The sequence below is a fragment of the Nipponia nippon genome, unplaced genomic scaffold (genome assembly GCF_047370975.1).
Source record: "Nipponia nippon isolate SJK-2023a ecotype South Korea unplaced genomic scaffold, ASM4737097v1 scaffold_10, whole genome shotgun sequence".
Classification (NCBI taxonomy): Eukaryota; Metazoa; Chordata; class Aves; order Pelecaniformes; family Threskiornithidae; genus Nipponia; species Nipponia nippon.
This window is the reverse complement of record NW_028262291.1, coordinates 2,977,427-3,001,567: the sequence shown is the minus strand read 5'-3', so window position 1 is coordinate 3,001,567 and position 24,141 is coordinate 2,977,427. Positions and strand designations below refer to the sequence as shown.

The 24,141-nt window shown below is 38.2% G+C and overlaps 1 protein-coding gene across 12 annotated transcripts in view; it reads right to left on the bottom strand.

Annotated features, from left to right (window-relative positions):
• LOC104009488 (uncharacterized) overlaps nt 1-24,141 on the bottom strand; it is a 50,078-nt gene that overhangs the window by 22,025 nt on the left and 3,912 nt on the right. For 5 of the 12 annotated variants that reach the window (XR_015701085.1, XM_087742476.1, XM_087742542.1 and 2 more), the window contains exons 2-20: nt 24,058-24,115; nt 23,266-23,409; nt 22,038-22,184; nt 20,756-20,878; nt 19,913-20,080; nt 19,352-19,537; nt 17,763-17,885; nt 17,454-17,567; nt 15,453-15,774; nt 14,987-15,096; nt 14,488-14,605; nt 13,641-13,732; nt 12,543-12,693; nt 4,664-4,773; nt 3,662-3,785; nt 2,681-2,814; nt 982-1,091; nt 540-708; nt 69-173 (exon numbers count right to left, since the gene is read on the bottom strand). Coding sequence is in view for 11 of the 12 variants with exons in the window: in XM_087742476.1 (XP_087598602.1) it covers nt 69-173; nt 540-708; nt 982-1,091; nt 2,681-2,814; nt 3,662-3,785; nt 4,664-4,773; nt 12,543-12,693; nt 13,641-13,732; nt 14,488-14,605; nt 14,987-15,096; nt 15,453-15,774; nt 17,454-17,567; nt 17,763-17,885; nt 19,352-19,537; nt 19,913-20,080; nt 20,756-20,878; nt 22,038-22,184; nt 23,266-23,409; nt 24,058-24,102 (2,595 nt within the window). In the remaining variant the exon portion in view is untranslated. Of the gene's footprint in view, nt 1-68; nt 174-539; nt 709-981; nt 1,092-2,680; nt 2,815-3,661; nt 3,786-4,663; nt 4,774-12,542; nt 12,694-13,640; nt 13,733-14,487; nt 14,606-14,986; nt 15,097-15,452; nt 15,775-17,453; nt 17,568-17,762; nt 17,886-19,351; nt 19,538-19,798; nt 20,081-20,755; nt 20,879-22,037; nt 22,185-23,265; nt 23,410-24,057; nt 24,116-24,141 lie in introns of those variants that run through there. The other 7 variants (XM_087742497.1, XM_087742564.1, XM_087742516.1 and 4 more) reach the window with 6 other exon arrangements.

Sequence of the window (24,141 nt, the reverse complement as noted above, 5' to 3'; positions counted from 1 at the left end):
TGCTGACATTTAAATGGGTCATGTCAAAAGAACAAAATTTCTTCTCTTACTTTATATTAATGAGTTACCTTTTCCTTCAGTGTAGCAACTTTTTCTGTTAGATCACCGATGACTGTTTTCTGCTCAGTGTTCTCCACTTCATAAACACTGCATTTCTTTAAGGCTTCATTCAGCTTAGTATTAAAAATAAAAGTCAATGTGGTAGAAATAAGTAGAATTATATTAAAATTATGATGTTAGAGTTATAATACTTTAGCTACATTTACATAGCAGTGGAGTTTATACTTTGAAATTAATAAGTGAGGAAAACTTATCGCTCCAATAAAACATAAATACTTTCGTGCAAAGCTTTCAGAAGTCCTTACACCCAACTTAAAGCAGAGCAGTTACATGAAGTGAACAAAATGGTAAAGAAACAGAGCAAAAACCTTCAGATACAGAAAATAGCAATATTGCTGCTGGGACACAAATAGAAAGTTATGGCTAATGCTCGCGAGTTCAAATAAATTAAATACTACTTAACAATAACTTAAACTTACTTTTTGCTCAGTATGCACAAACTTTTCACCAAGCTCTCTGTTCAGAAGATCTTTTTCTTGAAGCAGTTTCCTCAAAGTTTCAAGTTGTTCTAGTTTTTCTGTCGTGCTCAACAGTTTTTGTTCTTTTTCTCCAAGCGAAGTTTCAAGGAAGCTATTTCTGTCACTTAATCTAAGAAGAAAATACATATTTAGATACTTTGAAAACAAATCTGGCATTAAGCTTTCTAGACTTATTAGCCCCAAACTATATTTCTAAAAGAATAATTATTTTTACACTTCCCATTTAAACTTCTGAGTACAAAAATAAAATTACTGCAAACAGAAGCAGGAATCAAGTAACTCTTTTTCAAGTGTTTTAAGAGATTATACTTCTCATTAGAAGTTTAAGCTTAGAGCAAAGAAAGCTAATCCTGTATGGAGTTGCAAAGAACCTTTATTTTACCCTTTAAGCTGCTCATTCAAGCCAGAGATCAGAATTTGATGTTTTTCCCCATCTCGCATTTGTTGGTTGCGTAATTGGGTGAGTTGAGTTTGCAAACGTTCATTTTCATTCTGCAACAAAATAATAATGAAGAGGATTATCACATACAAACACCCAGAATAGCGTAAAATAACTGGAGTCATGAAAATCTGACTCTTCAGGAGATTTACATCCTACTAGAGACCGTTATTCTAGCACTTTAGCAGATATCAGTGCAAAATACGACACTAATATCACAAGTTCAGATGTGATATTAGTTCAAATAGATGCGACCCACCTTTCAGAAATACCTCCTTCAGCAATGCTATGATAGCATGAACTCAAGGATGACTGCTGTATACCCAAAACAACACGCACACTCATACTGTGTTAAGGCAGCTTACTTATCTTCCTAGGGGAAGCTACTGCTTTGAGAAAGTACTTTCCTCATTGGGTTGAAGACAGTACCAAACTTGTAATTTTTTTTTTGCCTATTTTTTCAGGTTGAAGGAATGCAGAAACCTGCACATAGGGGATTGTGGAGAAAAGAAAAAGGAAGCAAGCTTCATTCACACAGCTTTTTTTCTTTTTTAAACACAGTAAAAATCTCCTACTCTAGCCAGATCCACCGCACCAATTCAAAAATAAAACCACAAAAAAAGTCTGACAACAGCAACCAAAAACCAAAAGCAGAACATATATCCAGAATCAAAAGCAAATAGGACAAACATGGCAAACTTGTCACCTCTAAGGAAAATAAGCTAGCATTTTGGAGGAGGCCGAACACACCTGTACCGCCCTCAACAGCTGCCCTTCTTCATCTACACCAAACGTTACCTGTATTGAAAGGCTTTGTTACAAGATTCTCAAATAATAATTAACACAAGGTTGTCTTTCATCTTAAGTTGCAGATATATAAAAAAGAAGTAATGATTTTAACAGATAAAGAACTATGAATAATGTACCAAGCCTGAAGGAGTTTGAGTAAGAGATCAGTTGTGTCATTTCGTGAAAATAAGGTTTACAAATTATCATAGTAACTTGTCAATCAGGAAATATTAAAAATAACTTTTCTGATAAATATTTACTGTTCCTTTTGGTGCGTTCATTGAATAATTTTACAATATAAATATATATCAAATTAATACCTGGGGTTTAGATTGTATATATAAAAATAAATATTAAATTACTAATTATTTTTATATATTTACACAGTTTCTTTTCTATAAGAGTGTGTGTGTGTGTGTACATAAAAATAATAATGCACAGACACACATATTTATATGAAAGAAACTTGAGGTATGTAAGAAGAGGGAGACCTAGGCCAGCAGTAACAAAATCTAATTCTGGACCTTCTGACAAAGGCCCCCTACAAAGAATAAATGAAAATCATGTTGCCTTTTACTATGTTTCTAAAACAAATAACAAAGCTTACTTTCAAACAAGCTTCTCCGTGTGACGACTTTTACTGAACAGAAGCGACAGGCTTCAACTTCAGAGCATAATAGTATGCGTACACTCTCTGCCAACATAGTTATGAAGTATAAAGTAGGCTTTAGACATTTTTGCTAGCTGCAAATTGACCTTTTTGTCTTACTGTAGGCCATGATTGTAAGAATATAAACAGAGAATAAAATGATTCTCTTTTATTGTCAGGTTTTACACAACCACCAAAGCTCACCTGAAGAGCCTCCATTCTACCTTGAAGCTGCAATCTATCTTCCAGATCCTGACAACGCTCTTCTAGAAAGAGAATTTGTTCCTGCAGTTGATTTCTTTCCAATTCCAACTCTTCAACCACACTCCGTAAACCTACTTAAGTCAAAAAAGAAAAATAATTTCAAGAAGGGTCTACTAGAATTCCTGAAGTCTAGAAATGGTTTCAGCTTTTTATTCACGATTCTCATCAGTGTTGGGCACAATCAGATCTCAACCATTTCCAGTGGAAATGCCTGAGGCCCTGTACTTCCAAAAATTAGATGGCAAAAGTACGCTTAACTGTTGAAAAACCAAAATAAAGTTGCATAGCTCAAGAACTCGGAGAACCTGGCAGAAATATTCTAACCAATATTGTGGCTCAATCAATACTGGGGCTCATGTTACTTTCATCACAAGTTAATCGTGTACTTGCAGGATCAGATTTTAATCAATTACTAATAAACAAAGTAAACTGGTCTCTATCAAAATTTGCAAGTGAGTCTATTCCATTTTAACAATAAGATATATTTGCAGCCTTTACCACTGATATAAAAATATCTGCATTAAAAAAATAAGCATTTTATTTTTAAATTAAAAGCATACAGCAATGGCATGCAATTCTGGTTTGCAACATAATTGTTATATAGATTGGAAACACATTCACAGGAACAAGACTCATAACTTAAAAAACACATGATCTGATCACATAGGGTATTTCATGGGCACCAAGGCTCAACCATTTCCAGTGTGTAGTCATATTTATATTCTACTTCTGAACCAAAACTAGGCAGTTCATCCAGCACGCACATGCTTTAAAATGAAAAGGAAGAAAACGCAAGCCAAAAAAATTCAACAACAATTAGAATACACCACAAATGGGTTGTTAGTTGAATTTGAAAACAAAAATAGACACAAAATACAGATGCTGTGCATGCTTTAATAAACTGTCTAGTCGCTATCACACCTGCATTAGGTGAAGTGTACTCTGGCCACCAACCTCCCATATTTTCTCCTTCAGCTGAATCAGTGCTATCCAAGGTGACGTTCAATTCCTGAAAGCATTGTTTTCTATCAAAGTTGTATTCTTCCTATGCACAAAACATGACAATGAAGTTTAAATTAAAGAAAGGAAGCAAGGGTAAAATACATATTCTGTTATTAAAAGCGTAGTTTCAATTAAAAGTCCTAAAACTCGGCAAGTGATTCAGGTGCCTAAATATAAGTATATGGGATCGCTGTGGACACTAGAGTGACCTGCCCAGCTCCCAGCTATTACTTCCAGAAAAGCCAAGTCTCCCACAGGTTTTGGATGGTATCTGTCTGGCCTTTGAAGACACCCTCAGGCATCTGAAAGGCCAATGGATAACTATGTTTGGATACCTTAATTGGTCCCCTGATTTCTACAGTTAATAGGGTTCTCTGAATCTCAGGGTAAAGTATCGGAGTTAACTAAACATAAAATTATTCTTCCAATGGTATGTTAATGTGACAATGACATCCTAATTCTTCTTACAAAAGATTATCATTTTTTTGTGCGAGTTACAGCACCAACTACCTAGAAGTACATCTGAATGAACTGACGCTACTTACTAATTATTCAGTAAAGCTCCACCAACAAAGAGATTTGTAAAGATTGTACGTAAACCAAAAATGGTTAACATATTAACATATTAAGCATGCACATAGCTTCAAGGTGTGCACTACTCCAGAGGGAAGCTTGTTATTTTTCAGCATGAAATTAAGTAGACTTATTACTCAAGGAATAGAAAGGTGTGATGCCATCAGAACTTCTCATCTTCTGGCTACATACACGATCATTAAATTTACCGAAGTTTTCAGTTACATAATTAATCTAAGTTCTTAAGCCCTTCATGTTTTTAAGTGTAAAGCACCATATAAATAATAGTACTTTCCATATTTTTATTAACATACAGGTAAAAATAAACTCTTATCTCTTTTAACCCACCTGAAGCTTCCTGCTGGTCTGATTGCTTTTTCTTCTTGCCTGCTGCAGCCTGCCCATTCCTTGAACTGTGGTCAGTTCCTCCTCCAGCTCCTGTTGCCCTGAGACCATGGCTGGATCAGAGCAGCCAGGAAAGAACCAGTCATCCTCAATCAGTTTTGTGCCACAGGAAAGCAATTACATTTATATCAGACACTACTACACGAAAAGAGACCAGGGACAGGCTGAAGTCCCTATGAATGACTGACAGGAACACGATTAAAGAAGCAATCCATTGCGTTCACCTTGTGATTTCCCTCCAACCTTACCATGTCGAACATAAGAATAAAGTCTGCGTATCTCACTAAGAAGAAGCAAACTGAAGTCTAACTTTACTTCTTCATCAGCTCTAAATGAAGACTTTATACAGGAGACTGGAAAGGGTGAGGTTATGCTGATAATAAAAAGAAAGCCAACCAATTAAAATGCCAAATTACATCTCATTTCAATTTACCAGGTTAAAATATACCTAATTTGTATGATAAAGGCATCAGCTGAAAGAGCTGTGTGTGGTTTTTATAATCTGAAAAATCACATTCATTTTTATGGAAGTGACATGTGTCCCTTTCAACTTTAATTTTACTACGAGCTACAAAGCCAGATAATTTGAGGAAGTCACAAGCATGTGTTACACTGCAAACTGGCATCAAACCATCTTATCATAAATTATTAATACCATTCTTTTTAAAACAAATACAGAATCACTTGTAAATAAGCACACTGAATAAATTTGGAATATGAAAGCTTCGGTATGCATCCTGTTCATTGTTAGAAATTATTTTTCATTTAAAGTACATTCCCATCTGTTTTGTGATATGACAAAACATGTTTGGGGTAACAGATTAGGCAATAGATGTTTCATGCAAAGCAGACAAAAAGGAACAGCCAGTGAAAAGGAATGAAAGTAAAGGTGGCTCCATACTTTAATTGAAAATTAATTAGATAATTACAAATTTAGCTTTCAATTTAACCACATCACTCCACAGTTGTCCTCACAGCATGCAAAATTCAGAGAACTTATGTCGATGCATCTGTGAGGTAAACACCAGAAACTCTGAGGAGATTCAGCCCTACTGGGAATACTCAGCTTTCACCCGAGTTGTCCAAGGATTACGTATAGCACAGATTTCATTAACACACAATTCTGTAACACCTACTAGATTTAAGTGCCTCCTGTAATATTTCACAATTACACACTTAACGCATTGGCAGAACAGATTAGAGGAAAAAAGTTAAAGAAAAAAATTAATGACCCTTCTAAAGCAGGACTGCTAAATTGGATTTTACTTCTGGTTTTAATTACGCTTTGGCTTCTGGCACTGTCACTTTATCAGCATTCATTTTACACACTTTTGTTTATTTTCAAGTATAGATTCTACAACTTTTTTTTTAAATCATGATACTTCTTCAAAGCCATAAAAATAAATGCCAAATTTTGGTCACATGCTTTAAACCTCTGTTTACAAGAACCGTCATTGAAGTCAGTCAAGCAATTCAAGGAGCAAACATCATTCCACATAAGAACTTAACCCCTTCTTTAGAGGAAAATAAAATAAAATAAAAAATTCAATTTCTTGGAAGTTGAAATTGAGGTAATCTGTTTTTAAGTATAATCTGAATAAATAACACACTGTCCTTTAGGAACCCAAAATATTTAGGCTCCTAAGTATTTGATAATGAAAAAAAGAATGAAATTACCATTGTCACATGAAAAATGAAAGTATAGAGATCGGAGCATTAGAATGATTTAGAACACTTAGGCAAGTGTTAAAACACTTTCAGTTAAATTCAGCATTGCTTTAACAACAATTAGTAAGTAAATATATTTTCTAATGTTTTACAGCAGCTTAGGGAGCTTTTCATTTGCAATTATATCTAACGTAAAAACTGAAAAATTTCCCAGAACACCTTTCTTAGATATACACTGCATTTAAGGGAATACGGACACATCATTAATTAATTTGTGTCACTATTCACACTAAATATCACAATCTTTAGTGGTCTGCAGGGGAAACGAGCCCCAGTCTATAAATGTAATCAATACTGTCATCCTCTACGCTTTTGCAGCTCCCCACACGTTCAACCCAAAAGCGACAATCGCCATATATGGCAAATTGTCATAGGCCGAGAGAATGAGTAGTGGGTTTATATATTACTTAAAATATTGGTAGCTAATACAGAATCATAGAATGGTTAAGGTTGGAAAAGACCTTTATCATCATCGAGTCCAACTGTTAACCTATCACTGCCAAGCCCACCACTAAACCATGTCCCTAAGCACCACATCTACCCATCTTTTAAATACCTCCAGGGATGGGGACTCAACCACTGCCCTGGGCAGCCTGTGCCAGTGCCTGACCACCCTTTTGGTGAAGTTTTTCCTACTATCCAACCTAAACTTCCCCTGGCGCAGCTTGAGGCCGTTTCCTCTCATCCTATCACTTGTTACTGGGGAGAAGAAAGCGACCCCTACCTCGCTACAGCCTCCTTTCAGGTAGTTGCAGAGAGCAATAAGGTCTCCCCTCAGCCTCCTCTTCTCCAGACTAAACAACCCCAGCTCCCTCAGCCGCTCCTCATAAGACTTGTGCTCCAGACCCTTCACCAGCTTCGTTGTCCTTCTTCGGACACGCTCTAGGACCTCGATGTCCTTCTTGTAGTGAGGGGCCCAAAACTGAACTCAAGGTGCGGCCTCACCAGTGCCCAGTACAGGGGGGCAATCACCTCCCTGGTCCTGCTGGCCACACTATTCCTGATACAGGCCAGGATGCCATTGGCCCTCTTGGCCACCTGGGCACACTACTGGCTCATGTTCAGGCAGCTGTCAACCAACACCCCCAGGTCCTTTTCTGCCAGGCAGCTCTCCAGCCACTCCTCCCCATGCCTGCAGCGTTGCATGGGGTTGTTGTGACCCAAGTGCAGGACCTGGCACTGAGCCTTGTTGAATCTCACCCAGTTGGCCCTGGCCCAATGGTCCAACCTGTCCAGGTCCCTCTGTAGGGCCTTCCTGCCCTCCGGCAGATCAACACTTCCATCCAACTGGGTGCCATCTGCAAACTTACTGAGGGTGCACTCAGTCCCCTCATCCAGATCATCAATACAGATATTGAACAGGATCGGCCCCAACACTGAGCCCTGGGGAACACCACTTGTAACCAGCTGCCAACTGGATTTGACTCCATTCACCACCACGCTCTGGGCGTGGCCGTCCAGCCAGTTTTTAATCCAGCGCAGAGTGCGCTTATCCAAGCCATGAGAAGCCAGCTTCTCCAAGAGAATGCTGTGGGAGACAGTGTCAAAGGCCTTACTAAAGTCCAGGTAGACAACATCCACAGCCTTCCCCACATCCACCAAGCGGGTCACCTTGTCATAGAAGGAGATCAGGTTGGTCAAGCAGGACCTCCCTTTCATAAACCCACACTGGCTGAGCCTGATCCCCCGGTCATCCCGCACATGCTGCGTAATGGCACTCAAGATGATCTGCTCCATGACCTTCCCTGGCACCGAGGTCAGGCTGAGAGGCCTGTAGTTCCCCGGATCCTCCTTCCAACCCTTCTTGTAGATGGGTGTCACATTTGCTAACTTCCAGTCATCTGGGACCTCCCTGGTTGAGCAGGACTGCTGATAAACGATGGACAGTGGCTTGGCAAGCTCCTCTGCCAGCTCCCTCAGTATCCTCGGGTGGATCCCGTCTGGCCCCACGGACTCGTGGGCATCCAGGTGGAGAAGCAGGTGAGTGACTGCCACCTCTTCGACAACTGGGGCTTCATTTTGCATCCTATCTCCATCTCCCAGCTCAGGGGCCTGAAAAACCCGAGGATGACCAGTCTGACTATTAAAGACTGAGGCAAAGAAGGCATTAAGTACCTCAGCCTTCTCCTCATCCTTCATGGTAATGTATCCCTTTGCATCCAACAAAGGAAGGAGATTCTCCTTGGCCCTCCTTTTCTCGCTGATGTATTTGTAGAAACATTTTTTGTCATCTTTAACGGCTGAGGCCAGTTTAAGTTCTAGCTGGGCCTTTGCTTTTCTAATCTTCTCCCTGCATAACCTCACAACATCCTTGTAGTCTTCCTGAGTTGCCTTCCTCTTCTTCCAAAGGCAGTAGGCTCTCCTTTTTTTCCTGAGTTCCAGCCAAAGCTCTCTGTTCAGCCAGGCCGGTCTTCTCCCCCGCCTGCTCGGCTTACGGCACATGGGGACGGCCTGCTCCTGCGCCTTTAAGACTTCCTCCTTAAGCCTTCCTGGACTCCTGTGCCCTTCACGACGGCCTCCCAAGGGACTCTGTTAACAAGACTTCTAAACAACCCAAAGTCTGCCCTTCTAAAGTTCAGGGTAGCGGTTTTGCTGACCCCCCTCCTTACTTCTCCAAGAATTGAGAACTATCATTTCATGGTCGCTGAGCCCAAGTCCGACCACCACATCACCCACCAGGCCTTCTCTGTTCGTAAACAAAACAGCAGGTCCAGCGGGACACCTCCCCTGGTTGGCTCACTTACCAGCTGTGTCAGGCAGTTACCTTCCACACACTCCAGGAACCTCCGAGACTGCTTCCTCCCTGCTGTGTTGTATTTCCAGCAGATATCTGGTAAGTTGAAGTCTCCCACAAGAATAAGGGCTAGAGATTGTGAGACTTCAGCCAACCGCTTGTAGAATACTTCATCTGTTTCCTCATCTTGGTTGGGTGGTCTATAACAGACTCCCACCAGGATATCTACCTTATTAGCCTTCCCTCTGATCTTCACCCATAAGCACTCAACCTTATCATTACCTTCGTTGAGCTGTAGACAATCAAAACACTCTCTAATGTACCAGGCTACCCCACCACCTCTGCCTTCCTTGCCTGTCCCTTCTAAAGACCTTGTAGCCATCCATTGCAGCACTCCAGTTGTGTGAGTCATCCCACCACCTTTCCGTGATGGCAACCACATCCAAGTTTTCCTGCCACGCAATGGCTTCCAGCTCCTCCTGCTTATTGCCCATGCTGTGTGCATTGGTGTAAATGCACTTCAGTTGGGCTATTGATCTCTTCTCCAACACAGGCATGCCACCCCTAGGCTCATCCCTAGCAAGCCTGGTTTTATCCCCTTCCCCCTTCGCATCTAGTTTAAAGCTCTCTCAATGAGGCCTGCTAACTCCTGAGCCAGAATCCTTTTCCCCTTTTGCGACAGGCAAACCCCATCTGTCTCCAGCAGGCCTGGTGCCATGTAAACTGCCCCATGACTGAAAAACCCAAAATTCCACCTCTGGCACCAGCCTCTGAGCCATGCGTTAATGAGATGGGTCTTCCTGTTCCTTTCCACATGCCTCCTGACTACTGACGGGATGGAGGAAAACACCACCTGTGCACCTGATCCTTCAAGTAATCGCCCCAGTTCTCTAAAATCCCTTTTGATCGTATTTATGCCTCTATCACTGCCAACCTGAACAACCAATAGTGGATAATAATCAGAAGATTTTACCAGCCTAGGGAGCTTCCCAGTAACGTCTCTTATCCTTGCCCCAGGGAGGCAGCAGACTTCCCTCTGGGCTGGGTCCGGTCGGCATATCGGGCCCTCTGTTCCTCTCAGAAGGGAGTCGCCTATGACAATTACCCTTCTTTTTTTTTTTTTACCAGTGGCCATTGTAATGCGTGGGGCTGACTGGTTCCCCTTAGTCAACCCCTTGGATGGATCACTGTCTGTATCTTCATACTCCTGGCCCTCAAGCTCCAGAGCCTCATACCTACTGTGTAAGGGCACCTGGGGGGGCGAGGCAGGCCGAGAGAGGATTTGCCTCCTGTGCCGAGCAGGGATCTGTTTCCATCCCTCTCAATATCTTGGGTCCCCTCCTTCTGCCTGGTGGCAAGAGGGTAGGGGAGCCTCTCCTTCTCTTGATGCTTCCATCTGGTGTGCTCGTCTCAGGGACAGTAGGGAGTGGCTCCAACAGTCTATATCCCTCTCACACTCTCTGATACTCCTCAGTCTTCCTACTTCTTCTTTCAGCTCTGCTACCATGCTGAGCAGATCCTCCACCTGCTCGCACCTCACGCAGGTGTTGTCTCGGCAGCCCTCCATCACCAGAGCAGGGCTCTGGCACTCCCTGCAGCCAGAGACCTGGGTGGCTGCATGTTTTAGTGGGAGCTCCCTCTGCGTCACCACATCCCTTCTGGCGACGGCTCTTGTCCGAGTGGAGACCATGGCTAAGTCTCTTCATATATATGCATGCAAAGTTCTACAATTTATGGGATGGAATGTATTTTTTTTTTAGATACTACTGAATTTCAAGTGCTACTAAGAATATTTAAATGAATTTGATTCATACTTAGTCACAACCACTTGCAGCAAAACAAGAAATTTTTCTCTAGAGAAGGTTACAACATAAATATGGAGTCAGCTGTTACTACAAAGAAAAATGAAGAAAGATGATTCAGTTAATATAAATGAAGAAACAGGTATTGCAAGGCAGAAAAAAAAAATCAAGTTAAAACCAGCATTTGTTACACGTATTGCTAAAAACCACATACCATCAATGGCAAATCTTATAAGGTACTGTTGGCGATTCCCTCAAAAGAAGCAACAACAGAAGAAATCAGCAGCAGTACATTACAAGTTGCCACTGCTGCAGGAACCTGCATGCACAAAACTGATGGGAAACTATGTTCTCGCTGGCTGACCAAATCGCAGTGTAGGGTAGGAGTGGAGGGGGAAGGGACGCTGAGTGCTCACCAGGTGTAACGGCAGGAAAAAAGAAACAGAAAGGTCATGCTTATCCCAAGGGGAAAAAAAATGCAAAATTAAACACGGACCAGCGCAGATGAAATTTTACAACTGTTATTAATATTGCATGTGGATCTGTAGTTACCACAGATGAGACAACAGGTAGTTTTAATGAAGGGAATATTATTCTCTCTCAATTCCAAAGCATTACATGCGTAAATCGCTCAAAAAGAAGAGACGTGATCCTTAAAACATTTCTGTGCTTACATATTGAACTTCCAAATTGATCGTATAAATGAAAAATAATTCAATCGCAGATTAAAAACAGAAGGCTCAAATTAACTAACTGGATTAATTATGACGGTAGGTTTTGCACATTAAAATTTGACATAAATCCCCACGCAGTTAACTAACAGGACAAAAATTATAATATAGTACTAGGTGGCATGGAAAAAAGCAGTAAAAGCTATCTGAAATTTAACCAGACTTTTATAAGTTTTAATAGAAGCTGCTTCACTTTCTCATCATCTGTTCTATTAATAATTTAGAAAACTATAAAACCTGAGATTGAAGTGTTTTTTTTCTGTGGGTAATTTAATATTTTTAACTAGCTCCAAACCATTGCCTGTTAATGTTATTCAGCTGACCTACACAAGTGACACTTACTAACAGATTACGAAATACTCCAAGAAAGGCTTCTCATTAATTATATTTAAAGAGAAACTCTGTCTCAGGTACATCTTACTAAAGTACCACCTTCATTCATCAAATTCTAACCAACACTATAGTTCCCCACACCTTCACTGCTTGTTCTAGGCAGGCAGCTTTAATATTTCAATGGTGAACTTTTGACCATTGATCATTCATATGCAGACAATAAGCTTTTGAAGTAAATTCAAGCAGTTTTATAGAGCGGCAACTCAGATGGCAAACAGAACAAGCCCATCTACTCATAAAAATGATACAAAAGAGACGAATGCATGAAAAAACAGATTCATGGAAATAGGAAAAAGTAGAAATTGCAAATTTAAGCAATTTCACTAGCTGTACAAATCTTACGACTACTGAAATGAGTCACGGTGGTGTGCTATCAAACATGTATCTATATCACGTATAAATATGATAATTTTATCGTAAATAAAACAATTCACCTTCTCTCTCCTCCTCAATCTGAGCCATTCTCAAGGCCATAGCAGATTTCTCTTCTCTGACTTGATCATGGGACTCCTCTGACTCCGGTACATTTTCTTGCCATTCCAAGAGCTGACTCTGCAATTCATCCACACTACCTGATTCACTGGCCTAACGAGAGAAATTGCGCATGAGAATATATTTACCAAACCCCACTGCAAATGTAAATAACATTTTAAGTTGGCAAACTATTCACAGACAAAACAACCCGTTATAATTCACCACTTTGCATAAATAAAAATCCATGGAAGTGATAATTGCTATTGTAGATCATGTAAAAAGCAAGTCTCACCACTTCATAAAATATCAAAAATGCTATTGCCAGTTGCACTTTTAATCTCAAATATTTTCAAATGAAATATGACTTTTTTAACCAAAATATTTTTGGTGCACATTTTCATCTTAGCAATGTTTCAAAGTAAAACAATATTAAGCTGTCTTTATGCGGGGTAACAAATCTCTATTAACTTTTTTCCCCGGAAACAGAACAAAAATGTTTCTGCCTTCCCATCAAAATAAAAACTATTTTAAGATTTTACCAAAGAAACTCACCTTCTCCACAGAATTTGGAAAAAATAATTCTTTTTTAGCAAAATATAATTAACTGTTTCAAATTGGCTCTGCTGCTAGGGCTGTACAAAGTTACCATGATTAATATATACCATTAATCCATCTAAAGCCTTTTAGCAGAATTTTCTTTGTTATCCAGACCTATACCGTTGTCAAGGTTACAGCTATTATTTCCTTCTGAAACCCATTCGTATTGTATACAAAGTAACAGCCACACTTTGATGACTCATGTTAAATGAAACTAAATAAAAAGTAAACTGCTTGGAAAAACATAATTTAAGGTATGTGGAAAAGTCAGTAGAAATCAATCTTTTTAAGTAATTCAAAACCTGTCAGCTTGTTTTCCAACTGAACAGCTATGACACTGACAGTTCCGTGTATCACTACGTTCATTTTCAGCTCCAAAATCCAGCTAACGCACTTTTCAAAGTTTAATTAGCACTTTTTGAGTTAATCAGTAACTCATACAAATAAATTTTAAAGCTAACCTGTGAAGCTGCCCTTTTTGTAACTTGGTCAAGATCAGCTTGCAATTTCCTTTGCTGCTCTTCATAGACTTCCAGTTTAGTCAGCAATTCTTCTATAAAAACATAATAAATTTGGCTCATTGGGATGCAAAAATAATAGTAAGATCAATAAAAATTTAAAAGAAAGATTAAAAATGAAAATTCAGATAATAATACATTTCAGTTAGAAGTCCTCTGTTGGGCTGTGTTTTCCATCTACCCATGAAACTGAGTTCTTGATTATTAGATATTGATGAGTGCTTTAAATCTAACTCGCTAACAATTTAGATTGATGAACTGAAAATTCTACCATTCTTCATTTACAGAAAGGATAATAGAAAAGGATAAAGAAAATAACACAAGGTGAAACAGAAAAATCTCTCATAGAACTCTACTTTAAACTATCTGAAGTTATAAGCAAAAATTCTCTCTCAAATCCTTACAAAAGAAAAATATTTGAGATAATTTTTTATTTACTTGAAACTCACTGCTATCAAAAGTTTATTGTATATACTCTGATAAATTTTTCCAAATATGTTTGGCCTCATTTTTCCTCCTAAGAAGGTGCCTCCTCCCCTTCCTGGAAAAGTTTACACAGACTCTGCCTAGGCCAAAATGCAACAAGTATGATGCACAGGCAGATTTAGGGAAGAAAAAGCTGAGCTGTAACTCTGACCTAAGTACTGTATGCTATTGTTCAAAGTTGCATGAAGTTATTTCAGAATCTGTTTAAAAACAAAGATACACTTTGAAAATGAAAACGAGAAAGTTCAATTATCTTTGTCTCTTCATTTTGAATCATCTGCAAAAGAAAAATACTTTTTTTTACCATTTTGAGTTCTGATTTCATATAACGATTGCAGTTTTGACTGTAGTTCTTCATTTTCAATTTCTAATTCTGAGACACGATTGTTTAAGGCAGATACATCATTATTCTTTGATGAAAACTAAAAGAAAAAATATTTATGAGTTTTTCAAATGTACCAAAACACCAGAAACACAGCAAAGTCAGTGTAACTTTTATAAATGATTTTTTAGCAAGACTTGGAATAGCTGTTTTTCTAATATTCGAAAGTGCAATAAACTAGCTAATCTCTAACAAATTTACTCCTGAATACTGGTAACACCAGTTTGTACTATTTTTTGTTAAAATTCATCCTGTATCAACATTTTATGTCCATTCAATTTTTATACATTTATTCATATATAAATGACACTTCGAATAAATTATTTTAATATTCTATTTACCCCATTTTTTTTTTCAGTCAAATCTCCCAGCACAGTAGTTTTAAAAACAGGCATATAATATTAAGCAATGTTACACATACATTTTTTAGTTCATCCTCCAGTTGTTTGATTCTTGATTTAGACCAAGCCTTCATTTTCAGAAACTTTGCTTCAGATTTGCTGGCCTCTTCCATTTTCAATTTCACTTGTACTAAGAAACAAGACAAAAAAATATTTAAAACTCTAGAAAGATTATTAATACAAGACCTGCGTTTAATTCCTTTAGCAATTGGAAATTATACACTTATACAAGACAACTGCATTTAAAGAAAAACATAACAATAAGAGACATAGTGAGAAATTTACAGTTAGTGTGATTATCTTGGTACTCCTATAACCCTCATTATTATAGTATTTTGAGCATAGATACTTTTTATTAGTGTGACAATAACTCTTCCACCAAATTTAACGTAGTTCTACATGCAAGAGGTATGAAATTGGCATACAATACATGACAGCATGGGGCAAAGGAACACTTCAGATGTAACAGCTGTTTATTTAGGATACCTTCTAAATCTTCCATCTTCTCTTTGGTTATAGACTCCAGATCTCTAACTTCTTTTGAGTTAGTCTGTCCGCTGCCACTTAATTCTGCCACTTGTTTCTTGAGCTGAAACAGGGCTTGATCTTTCTCTTGCAGCTCAGTTTCATGTTTCTCTTGAATTTCATGCAGTTCAGCATTATATTTCTCCTTAACTTTTGTCATTTCAAGCTCATGTTTCTCCATCATGTCTCTTAACTGGGCTCTCATTACATGTTTCTCAGCATCCAGTTTAGACTGGAGGTTTTCTTTTTCAGACTGAAGACGTTTCACGTTTTCATTAATCTCCTGTAAAAACAAACACACTCCTTTAGTTTTCAATGCAAAGTATTTTTAGTACCACTGTCAAATATTAGATCTGTATTCCTACATATATTATAATCTGAAATCAGTGCTACTGTTGGTAACCTGGCTCTACTACAACTACAAAAGCTACTCAGCTCTGACTTTCCAAGACAGAAGCAGGGACTTCAGCAAAACGGCATCCTTATTTGACTACATGCAACCTCTCCCATCGGTGAAAATGGAATAAAAAAGAATGTTTGGTCCTACAGAATATTAAAAAAAAAAAAAAAAAGGTGGAAGCAGATTTTTAACAGTGATCCCAAAGATTAAGAATGCTCACTACAATGCCACCCAGGTGTTGTCACCTACATCCATTACAATTAAAGTCGGCAAACTGATCCAGTTGTTCTTTACAATATTTTGTTGCTAGTTACTGCTTAGTCTACTTTTACTGCCTTTACATTAGTTACTTTAATACCCAGAGGCAGAAAAGATTACGGATCACTGTAACAGAGCAGTCTGCTCACATTAGACCCGCTGTTCAAAAAAAGGCAACTTTCACAATACATAAACCTAGGAATATAAACTGTCCAAGTAAAGAAGCTGTGCAGAACAGCAGAAGGAACATTTCCAAAATATGGGTTAAAACTGCTTATGTAAATAATGCAAGGCTTCCTGCTATTTTAATACTAAAGCTGAGATTCCATTACAGTTTAAAGTGCTTTAAGTTCATGTTGTCATAGTCAAACTTCTCCCTGTCCTCAAGGTGGGCATTTCTGTCCCCTCAACGCGCTAGCATTGGGTACCATCAGTTCTTGCAGAGCATCAGTGTAGGAAGATGTATCTAACCCAAAAGAAAAAAGAAAAACCCAAAACGAAAACAAAAACAAAAACAACAAAACCCCACATAAGGCAGGAGGCGTAACAAATGGGAACAACAAATGAAACAGGCTTAAACTACCATGGATCTTAACTACCTGAGCAGAACGTCTACCTGGGTACATAGCTGAAACTATTTCTAGTAAGATTTTGATTCTGGCAGCCCTCTTGGTAAGTGGAAAATTTGTTGGAAATAGTATAGCTGAAATGTCTGGGACCCCAGACAGGCTATAATGTGTCTGTTTCAGCAGAGTGCCAAAAGCCCAGCTGAGAGACTGCAACATCCTTTTCCTACACTGCTGAACTGAAGCAGCAGTGCTCGAAGGCTATAATCAGAGTTCATGCTAGGTACTTAAAGACAAAGAACCTCGATCAGGTATTGCTTTTGCAATCAGCAGAAATACAGCAGAAGGAAAGGCACAGTACTAGCAAAACACTCTCTTGGGGGGGGAGGAAATGCCTCTGTTTTGGGGCTCACTGCAGTCTCTACCTCCAGAAGCTGAAATCTTTCGACAGCAAAAAGTCTTACCTACATGGCAAGTTCCCAAAACGAACCAAGACAAACTATCGGTGAGAGTTGACAGTTTTATATTTCATGGACTTTACCTCTCCTTCAAGGTAATTTCCTAACTGGAATTATTACCTGTTTGCACAACCATGGTTGCATTATTAGCACATGTCAAAGCCTCCCAGAGAACTGCCTAATTATGCTATGCAAAATTATCTTTTGTGCACAACAAAAAGGCTTTTTCAACTTTTATTTGACCTGATGAGTTTAGTTGTGCACGTATGCTATTTCTTACTTTCAATTGCTGGTCTTTGGCATCCAGTTCTTTTTGCAAAACATCTATCACCTGTGTCCTTCCCAGCATGACTTCTTCCTTTTCATGGAGCTTCTGTTTCAAGGCCTTTAGTAGCTAGCAAAGAAAAAAAAAAAAAAAATCAAGCAATCAATAAAGGAGTTGAAAGTTTCAAAAGAGAAAGAAAAATAATTATCTTTATTTTCCCAACCAGACATCTGAACTGTGCCACAGAGGTTAGTAATTACATGATGCCAAATTCCGATGTCTAACTAAATCAAAGCAAGCTACTGAGTTTCCAAAGCAACATACCTGTTCTAGGTCAGCACTGGCATCAGCTTTAGCAGCTAATTTAAAGAGCTCCTGCTCATGCTTTTCTCTCTGTGCTTCCAGTTCCTTTTCCTTTTCCTGGATAATATTTTGAAACACACGTACCTAAAAACACATAGAAAGTAAATACGAAACCAGTCCACAAAGGTATAGTAGAAGTACACTGAATTGTCTAACTAAAGGTACAGCAAGATAACGTATTCTATCTTAAGTCTGAATTTTGCTTCCACTTAACAGTAAACATAGTAATCAGTGATTGCTGACATCAGTGGTGCATGCGGATAAACCTCCAGCTTACAGAAAATTTGTCTCAATTCCACAATAACAAACTTTAAATGAGAAGCATGCTACCATTCATTTTTGTTTAATGTCACAGATCTTCACCCTTCTTTTTTGGATGCCATTGTTCTGAGACTTCTAATTTCTGAAAGATTGCACTGATCGTGTTCTTTTCTAGCAATTTTCTATCAATTAAGCCCAAATGGCAGCTTTGAAGCCTAGCTGCCTCCTCCACAAAAACTTGTATTCTACCTCCAACGTGTCTTTGTTAGCTATCTGACAATTTTTATAAGAACTGGATATAATTTTTGGAATCTCATTAATGATATTTTGAACAAATTCACATAAAACCCTACCCAGATTTACACCGACATGATGACACTGTGCTCACCAAAATGGCTTTTACAGCCTCAACTGTTTGTCTTTTTCTTTCTTTCCTGTATCAAAACTAATTCCCTGTGTGCTACTGAACAGGGGTGGTCATGTTCGGGATCAAAAGTAGCATTTTTGTTACAGATAAAATAAACTCAGACATCAAATGATGTGGGAAATACTGAGATGAATAGTTTCATACATGGTAGAACTCAAATGCTGAGAGATCAGGCGCATCACATTAAAATCTGAGATTTAGCTTCCAAGGGAGTTGGAAGAGCGTGGTAACATCAAGGAATGGGTAACATGCTCCCCTAGTTCCAATTTTTTTTTTTTAAGTATTATTTAATTAGGCTGTTAATCAGCTGCTAACTTCTAGAAAAGTCTCCCACTAAGTACACCAAACCATTTCAGCTATTTTTCAGTCAGGATGTAAACACAATTTTTTTCCATGCTCTCATACTAAAAAGTGTGCCAGCTAGCTGACAGCACGAGTGAAAGAGATCTGCCAAATAGCCATTTGCGCCAAGAATGATTACAATAATCCAAAAACACTACCAGCCACTGCATGTGTGCATTTTTGCACCTTCAAATGTAGTGCTACAAGAAAGAGATGTTTGGAGATTCTTCAACTAGAATTCTGAAGAACTCATTTCACTCTGTTACACACTAGCTCCTCCGGGCCCAAACACCAGCCGCATCCTTGAACTCCTTTCTTGCATAAAACTTTCAACTTCAATTATCACCAGCATAAACCATCTACTGCTCCATTATTTTCATCTCATCTGATACAGATCTTTACTCAAGAATCATCCCAAATTAAAAATAGCATTTCTTAACTACTGAGACAGAAACACTACAGCCGAGATACCACTTCTTCCACTGAAGAATGTAAATATTTTTACAGTGTGTTTACTTACATTTTCCATATAGGTAGCTTCTTTTCCTTGGAAACGCTCTCTTTCTTTGTTCTGAATATTTTTAAGACTCTCAATCTGTTCCTGGAGCAAGCTACATTTTTCTTCACTGTCTCCAACCTTCTTGGTAAGGTTCTGAACTAGAATCTGCATGCTTTGTAGTGATGACTCTTTAACAGCCAGCTGATTCTTTAGAGTGCAAATCAAAAGCCAATTAAAAGAATTGACCCAGAAAGAAGATAAAGCAATCATCATGAAGCCACCTCCTAGCCCTTCCCTCAGTTAAAGCCACATTAAACTCAAAATTCAGGTTTGGTTTTAATTTGAATGAAATTTGTCAGCAGATTCTGAAGTCAATACTAACACATATAAACGGTACTGACAAAAGAAGTAAATAAATATAGATCTACTAACATAAATGAAAATAATCAGTAAAGAATTTTTATTCACATGAATAACTGCAGAGGATTTGCGCTTCAGAGAAGGTTCCACCGTATAATGCATCAGAATTCGTTGATTCCTTGAAACCTCTATGGAGATTTTATATTTGAGCTGCTAATATACCTTCAGTTCTTCATTGGGCAAGAGTGTTTCATTGGCAACACCACTTGATCCACATGCTATCTGTAAATCGATGATATAAGCATCTCTTTCAGCTAACTTCTTTTCTTTCTCTGCCAGCATGGCATCCATTTCATCCCCACGACAGCGCTGGGCCTCCAGTTCAACACTCTGAAAATGACGAGACAGCATTGCTTATAATCTATACTTCCACCATCTACAGCACAGAAGAACAGTTTGCATTATTTCCTTATTGCCTGTTTTAGGGTACTAAAAAAATTACCATCAAATTTATAACCTGGTTCAATTTTAAGTGTAATCTTTAATTACTGAGCCTTTCTCTCTGAAATTCTGCAGCATTCACATTCCTGCCACTTTCCACAGTCAACAGTCATGCCCACAAAACACATCACTGCACAGAACAGCTACAAACCATAACGTGAATTCACCCGTTGCCTACATTTCTTCCTGTTACGACTTATTTTTACAACAGGAAAAAACTGAAGCAAAACAGCATTTTTGTTCAAAATACAAGATTTAAATAGAACATGAACCCACAAAGTTCACGTTTGCGTATCCTATTCCATTCATTTTCAAATGACTACAAAAGCATGCTTGAGGGTTCTCTGCCCGCTGAAGACAAAATGACAGAATTCTCACTGCGTTCGCTCGGGCAGGTTGTAGCATATGACCTTCTCTGTCTGCTCAACGGAAAACTCTCAGAATATCTGTTTAGTAATTTAACATATAATTAGATATATAAATATATTTAAATAAATATATTTAAACATAATCCTATACCACAAATGTGAAAAGCCACACACTTGGCATCATATAAAACACCACCTTGTTTTGTAACTCTTCATTTTTTTGTGTGATCTGGGATTCTAGTTCTTCAATTCTCCTTCTCAGTACTAATATTTTCCCACGATTTGCCGCAGCATTTTCCTGGTCGCCATCTTTTGATGCCTGCAAAAACAGGGAGTTTTGCATTCTGTAAGCAGGTAACACCTGACTGCTGTACCTCTACCTATTCAGATAACACTGGTGAGAAAAAGTGGACTTTACTCATGGTTTGTGTTTCAGTTCTCTTATATATTACAGATTTCATGTAGAAGCTAGACAAATCAGGCACAGAATTTGTTATCAAGCTTGTAAAAATCTTCATATTTAAATTATTAATGATAATTATTGATGCAAAGTGGACCGGAACATGCAATAAGGGCATTCATTTCCTCCGGCAATTATAACCATATAATCTGGCAAGCGTAGTCCATATAACTCAGAGGGAAAAAAGGACTATTGGGGGAAAAAGTGTAAATTAAACTGTTCCTAAGCACAACCTTTCCAATCAGAATTTCAGTAGGTATAACTACTGGTTAAAGAAACTATTTGCCATTACAAAAGAAATCAAGTGCTACTGCTAAGAATATGTTTTATTAGCAAAATAGATCAGAAGCATAATAAATCATTAGCCACTGTGTGTCTTTGAGGACACCTAGGGACTTCAACAAACTGATCTGTTTCTGTTCCCTTTCAGCATACCTTTAAAAAACAAATGCCCTAGAAATACTGAAGTCTCACTAAAGTTATTTTAGAAGCTGTATGAAGTCAAAATAGGCTATTTTGAAGAAATACAAGTCTACTCACACAACTGCGCTACTACAAGCGGATCTGAGAATCCTTGTTAACAGTAAAACACTGGCCACTTAAATGAGACATTCCTACACTTAATTTACATTTCGCTACCAAAGGCATTTTTATATTTCCATTTTTATCTTGGACATTAAAGTCACAAGTTAGGTTTTCTTTTCATTTCTTCTCAAAAACTTATCTTCCTGATTCACACATGTTAAAAGCTTGAGCTGCTAATAAGATGGAGATCAGTAAGAATTTTTTTACTAAGACAATTTGAAAGGAACGTACAATTTTCTAAATTTCTATAGAAAGATAAAAGAAGAATGAAATAGAAATACACAGATGGACTGACAGCACCCACACAGTCTACCCTGATCCTAATCTGACTCAGCTCAAAATTTGAACTTTGGTTTCACATTTGAGTCCAGCACACAAAACTGTCTATAGCCTTACAGAAATTATGTCTGCTTTAAAATGTAAGGACACTTACCTTTTTTTGTTCTGCTTTTGCCTCTAAGCCTCCTGATACTGATAACTGTTTCTTAAGTTCTTCCAGCTGCGAGGTTAATGACGCAACCTTGGCTTTGTTTTGCAGCTTCAACTTGGAAAGTTTGGCATCAGCAGATTCCTTCTCCTCCTACAAACATCAAAGTCATGAAGGACTAAATTAGCTACATGAACTACTGCATCCTTCAATTCTTCCATGAGAGAGAGAGAAATCTAAAGTGATTCCAAAAAGATCTTTCCCCTGAAGAGACATTGTAATGTCACATGCAACAGGTCTGCATATATGAAACAACCTTCCTTGAATTATTTACACTTTCTGCACACGGTTATTATTACTGTACAGAATCCAAGGCATTATAATGTTAGAAATTTTCCTGGTTTTTGACAGCAATACAAATTCAGGGCTTGATTTTTTAACAGGAAGAGTTAATTTTTTCTTTTTTGGATGCAAAAAAGAAAGACACCTTTGTAATACTAAACAAGCATATTTCATTTTGTTTAAAAAGATGACTTAATTTACAATGAGTTTTAGGAAATTCGGTATTTCAACACTTGGCTGCTAGTCTCCACAGAAGACATTTTTTAAAAAGTATAAAAATGGCCTCTTGCAGAAACAGACCAACCTTATGACTGTTCAAAAAACAAAAGAGTAAAGAATAACAAACCCTCAAGTCTTCAGGATATTACATACAAATTCTTTCTAGCTCCGTCCTTCCTAATGCCAGTCAAAAGCAGAGGATAACGTATAGTAGCATTAATAGTAAGATCATTATACAACAAAAAAATATTATATAGTGGAAGAAGTAGTAAAAAATTATCTACAGAATTTCAGTCTGAGGTAAGCTGGCATCTCACTAAATGCCCAGTAATGATCTGGATGGTGTTTTTCCCCATATTTAGCCTAGCATGACCGTGCACCTCTAGCTCTCGGCAAGTCGGTCTCTCCCTTGCAATTATTAAGTGCATCTGCTCATGCAAGGAACACGTCGCCTGTGTGATACCCAAACCCTGTTACAATTTTGGAACAGAAGATGCACTGGCAAAAAGGGTAATGGCCAGGAACCCTAACAGCTAATTGTGACCAACGCTTCCTGTGCTCCTGGAGTTGCTAGAACTGACTGTAAGCCTATATCTACGAAAACAGCTCATGATAAACAGGACTGAAGGGTTTTTTTTAACCAGCCTCCTTGACAAGAATACACGCACGGTACCTTTAACTGAAGATCTTTATTTCGAAGCTCAGCATCCTTCTCTCTGACAAGCTCCTTTAGTTGTGTTACCAGCTGTTCAGTACTTGTCAGCTGTTCAGCCAAATCCGCCACCGACATGCTTCTCGCATCTTGTGAGCCTGCAGCCTGCAGACATTAAGTATACTTTGAACAAACAAAATGGTGCAGACAATACTGCCGCTGCAAAAAAGTCATGAGGTGGTGTTTGGGTTTTTTTAACCACATTCAGCAAATCTTACCAAAGTGCAATACTAAAACTTACATATACTGTATGTACCTATACCAGACCGTTTTTAGCAAGTTTGATAGATACATGAAATGATAAATCTTAGAAACCGGTTTAGGAATATTTCTTTGAAATACAGCAAAACCATCTAGGTATCTAAAACTGAATTTCCACATTTACTGGATTTGCATCCTAACAACCAGTAGTAGTGTTACTGAACGTAGTGGCAACAAAATACTGATACTGAACATACTATACACAAAAAATACACTTGGCATAAAGCTTATGCCATTCCTACAGATGTTTTGTTAAAGGAAGATAAGCATAGTGAAGAGGAATAGAGCAGCTGCGTTACGCACGAGAGATCAAATACCAAGCAGACAGGAAGCAAGAACTCAACCTGGCTTTTAAAACCGAGTCATGGTAAAACTAGTTGAGCAACTTATTTCCGAAAGAGCAAATACATGTGATGAGTATATCAGCAATTAAAGATTCTCTAAGTCAGAAATTCTTAAGAAAATATTATTTAATAGTAATTCAATACTTACTACCGTTTTGGAAGGAGAATCATCGCCACTACCCCATTTCCACATAGTTTCACGATGGCTATGAAAAAATAAATTAAATAACAC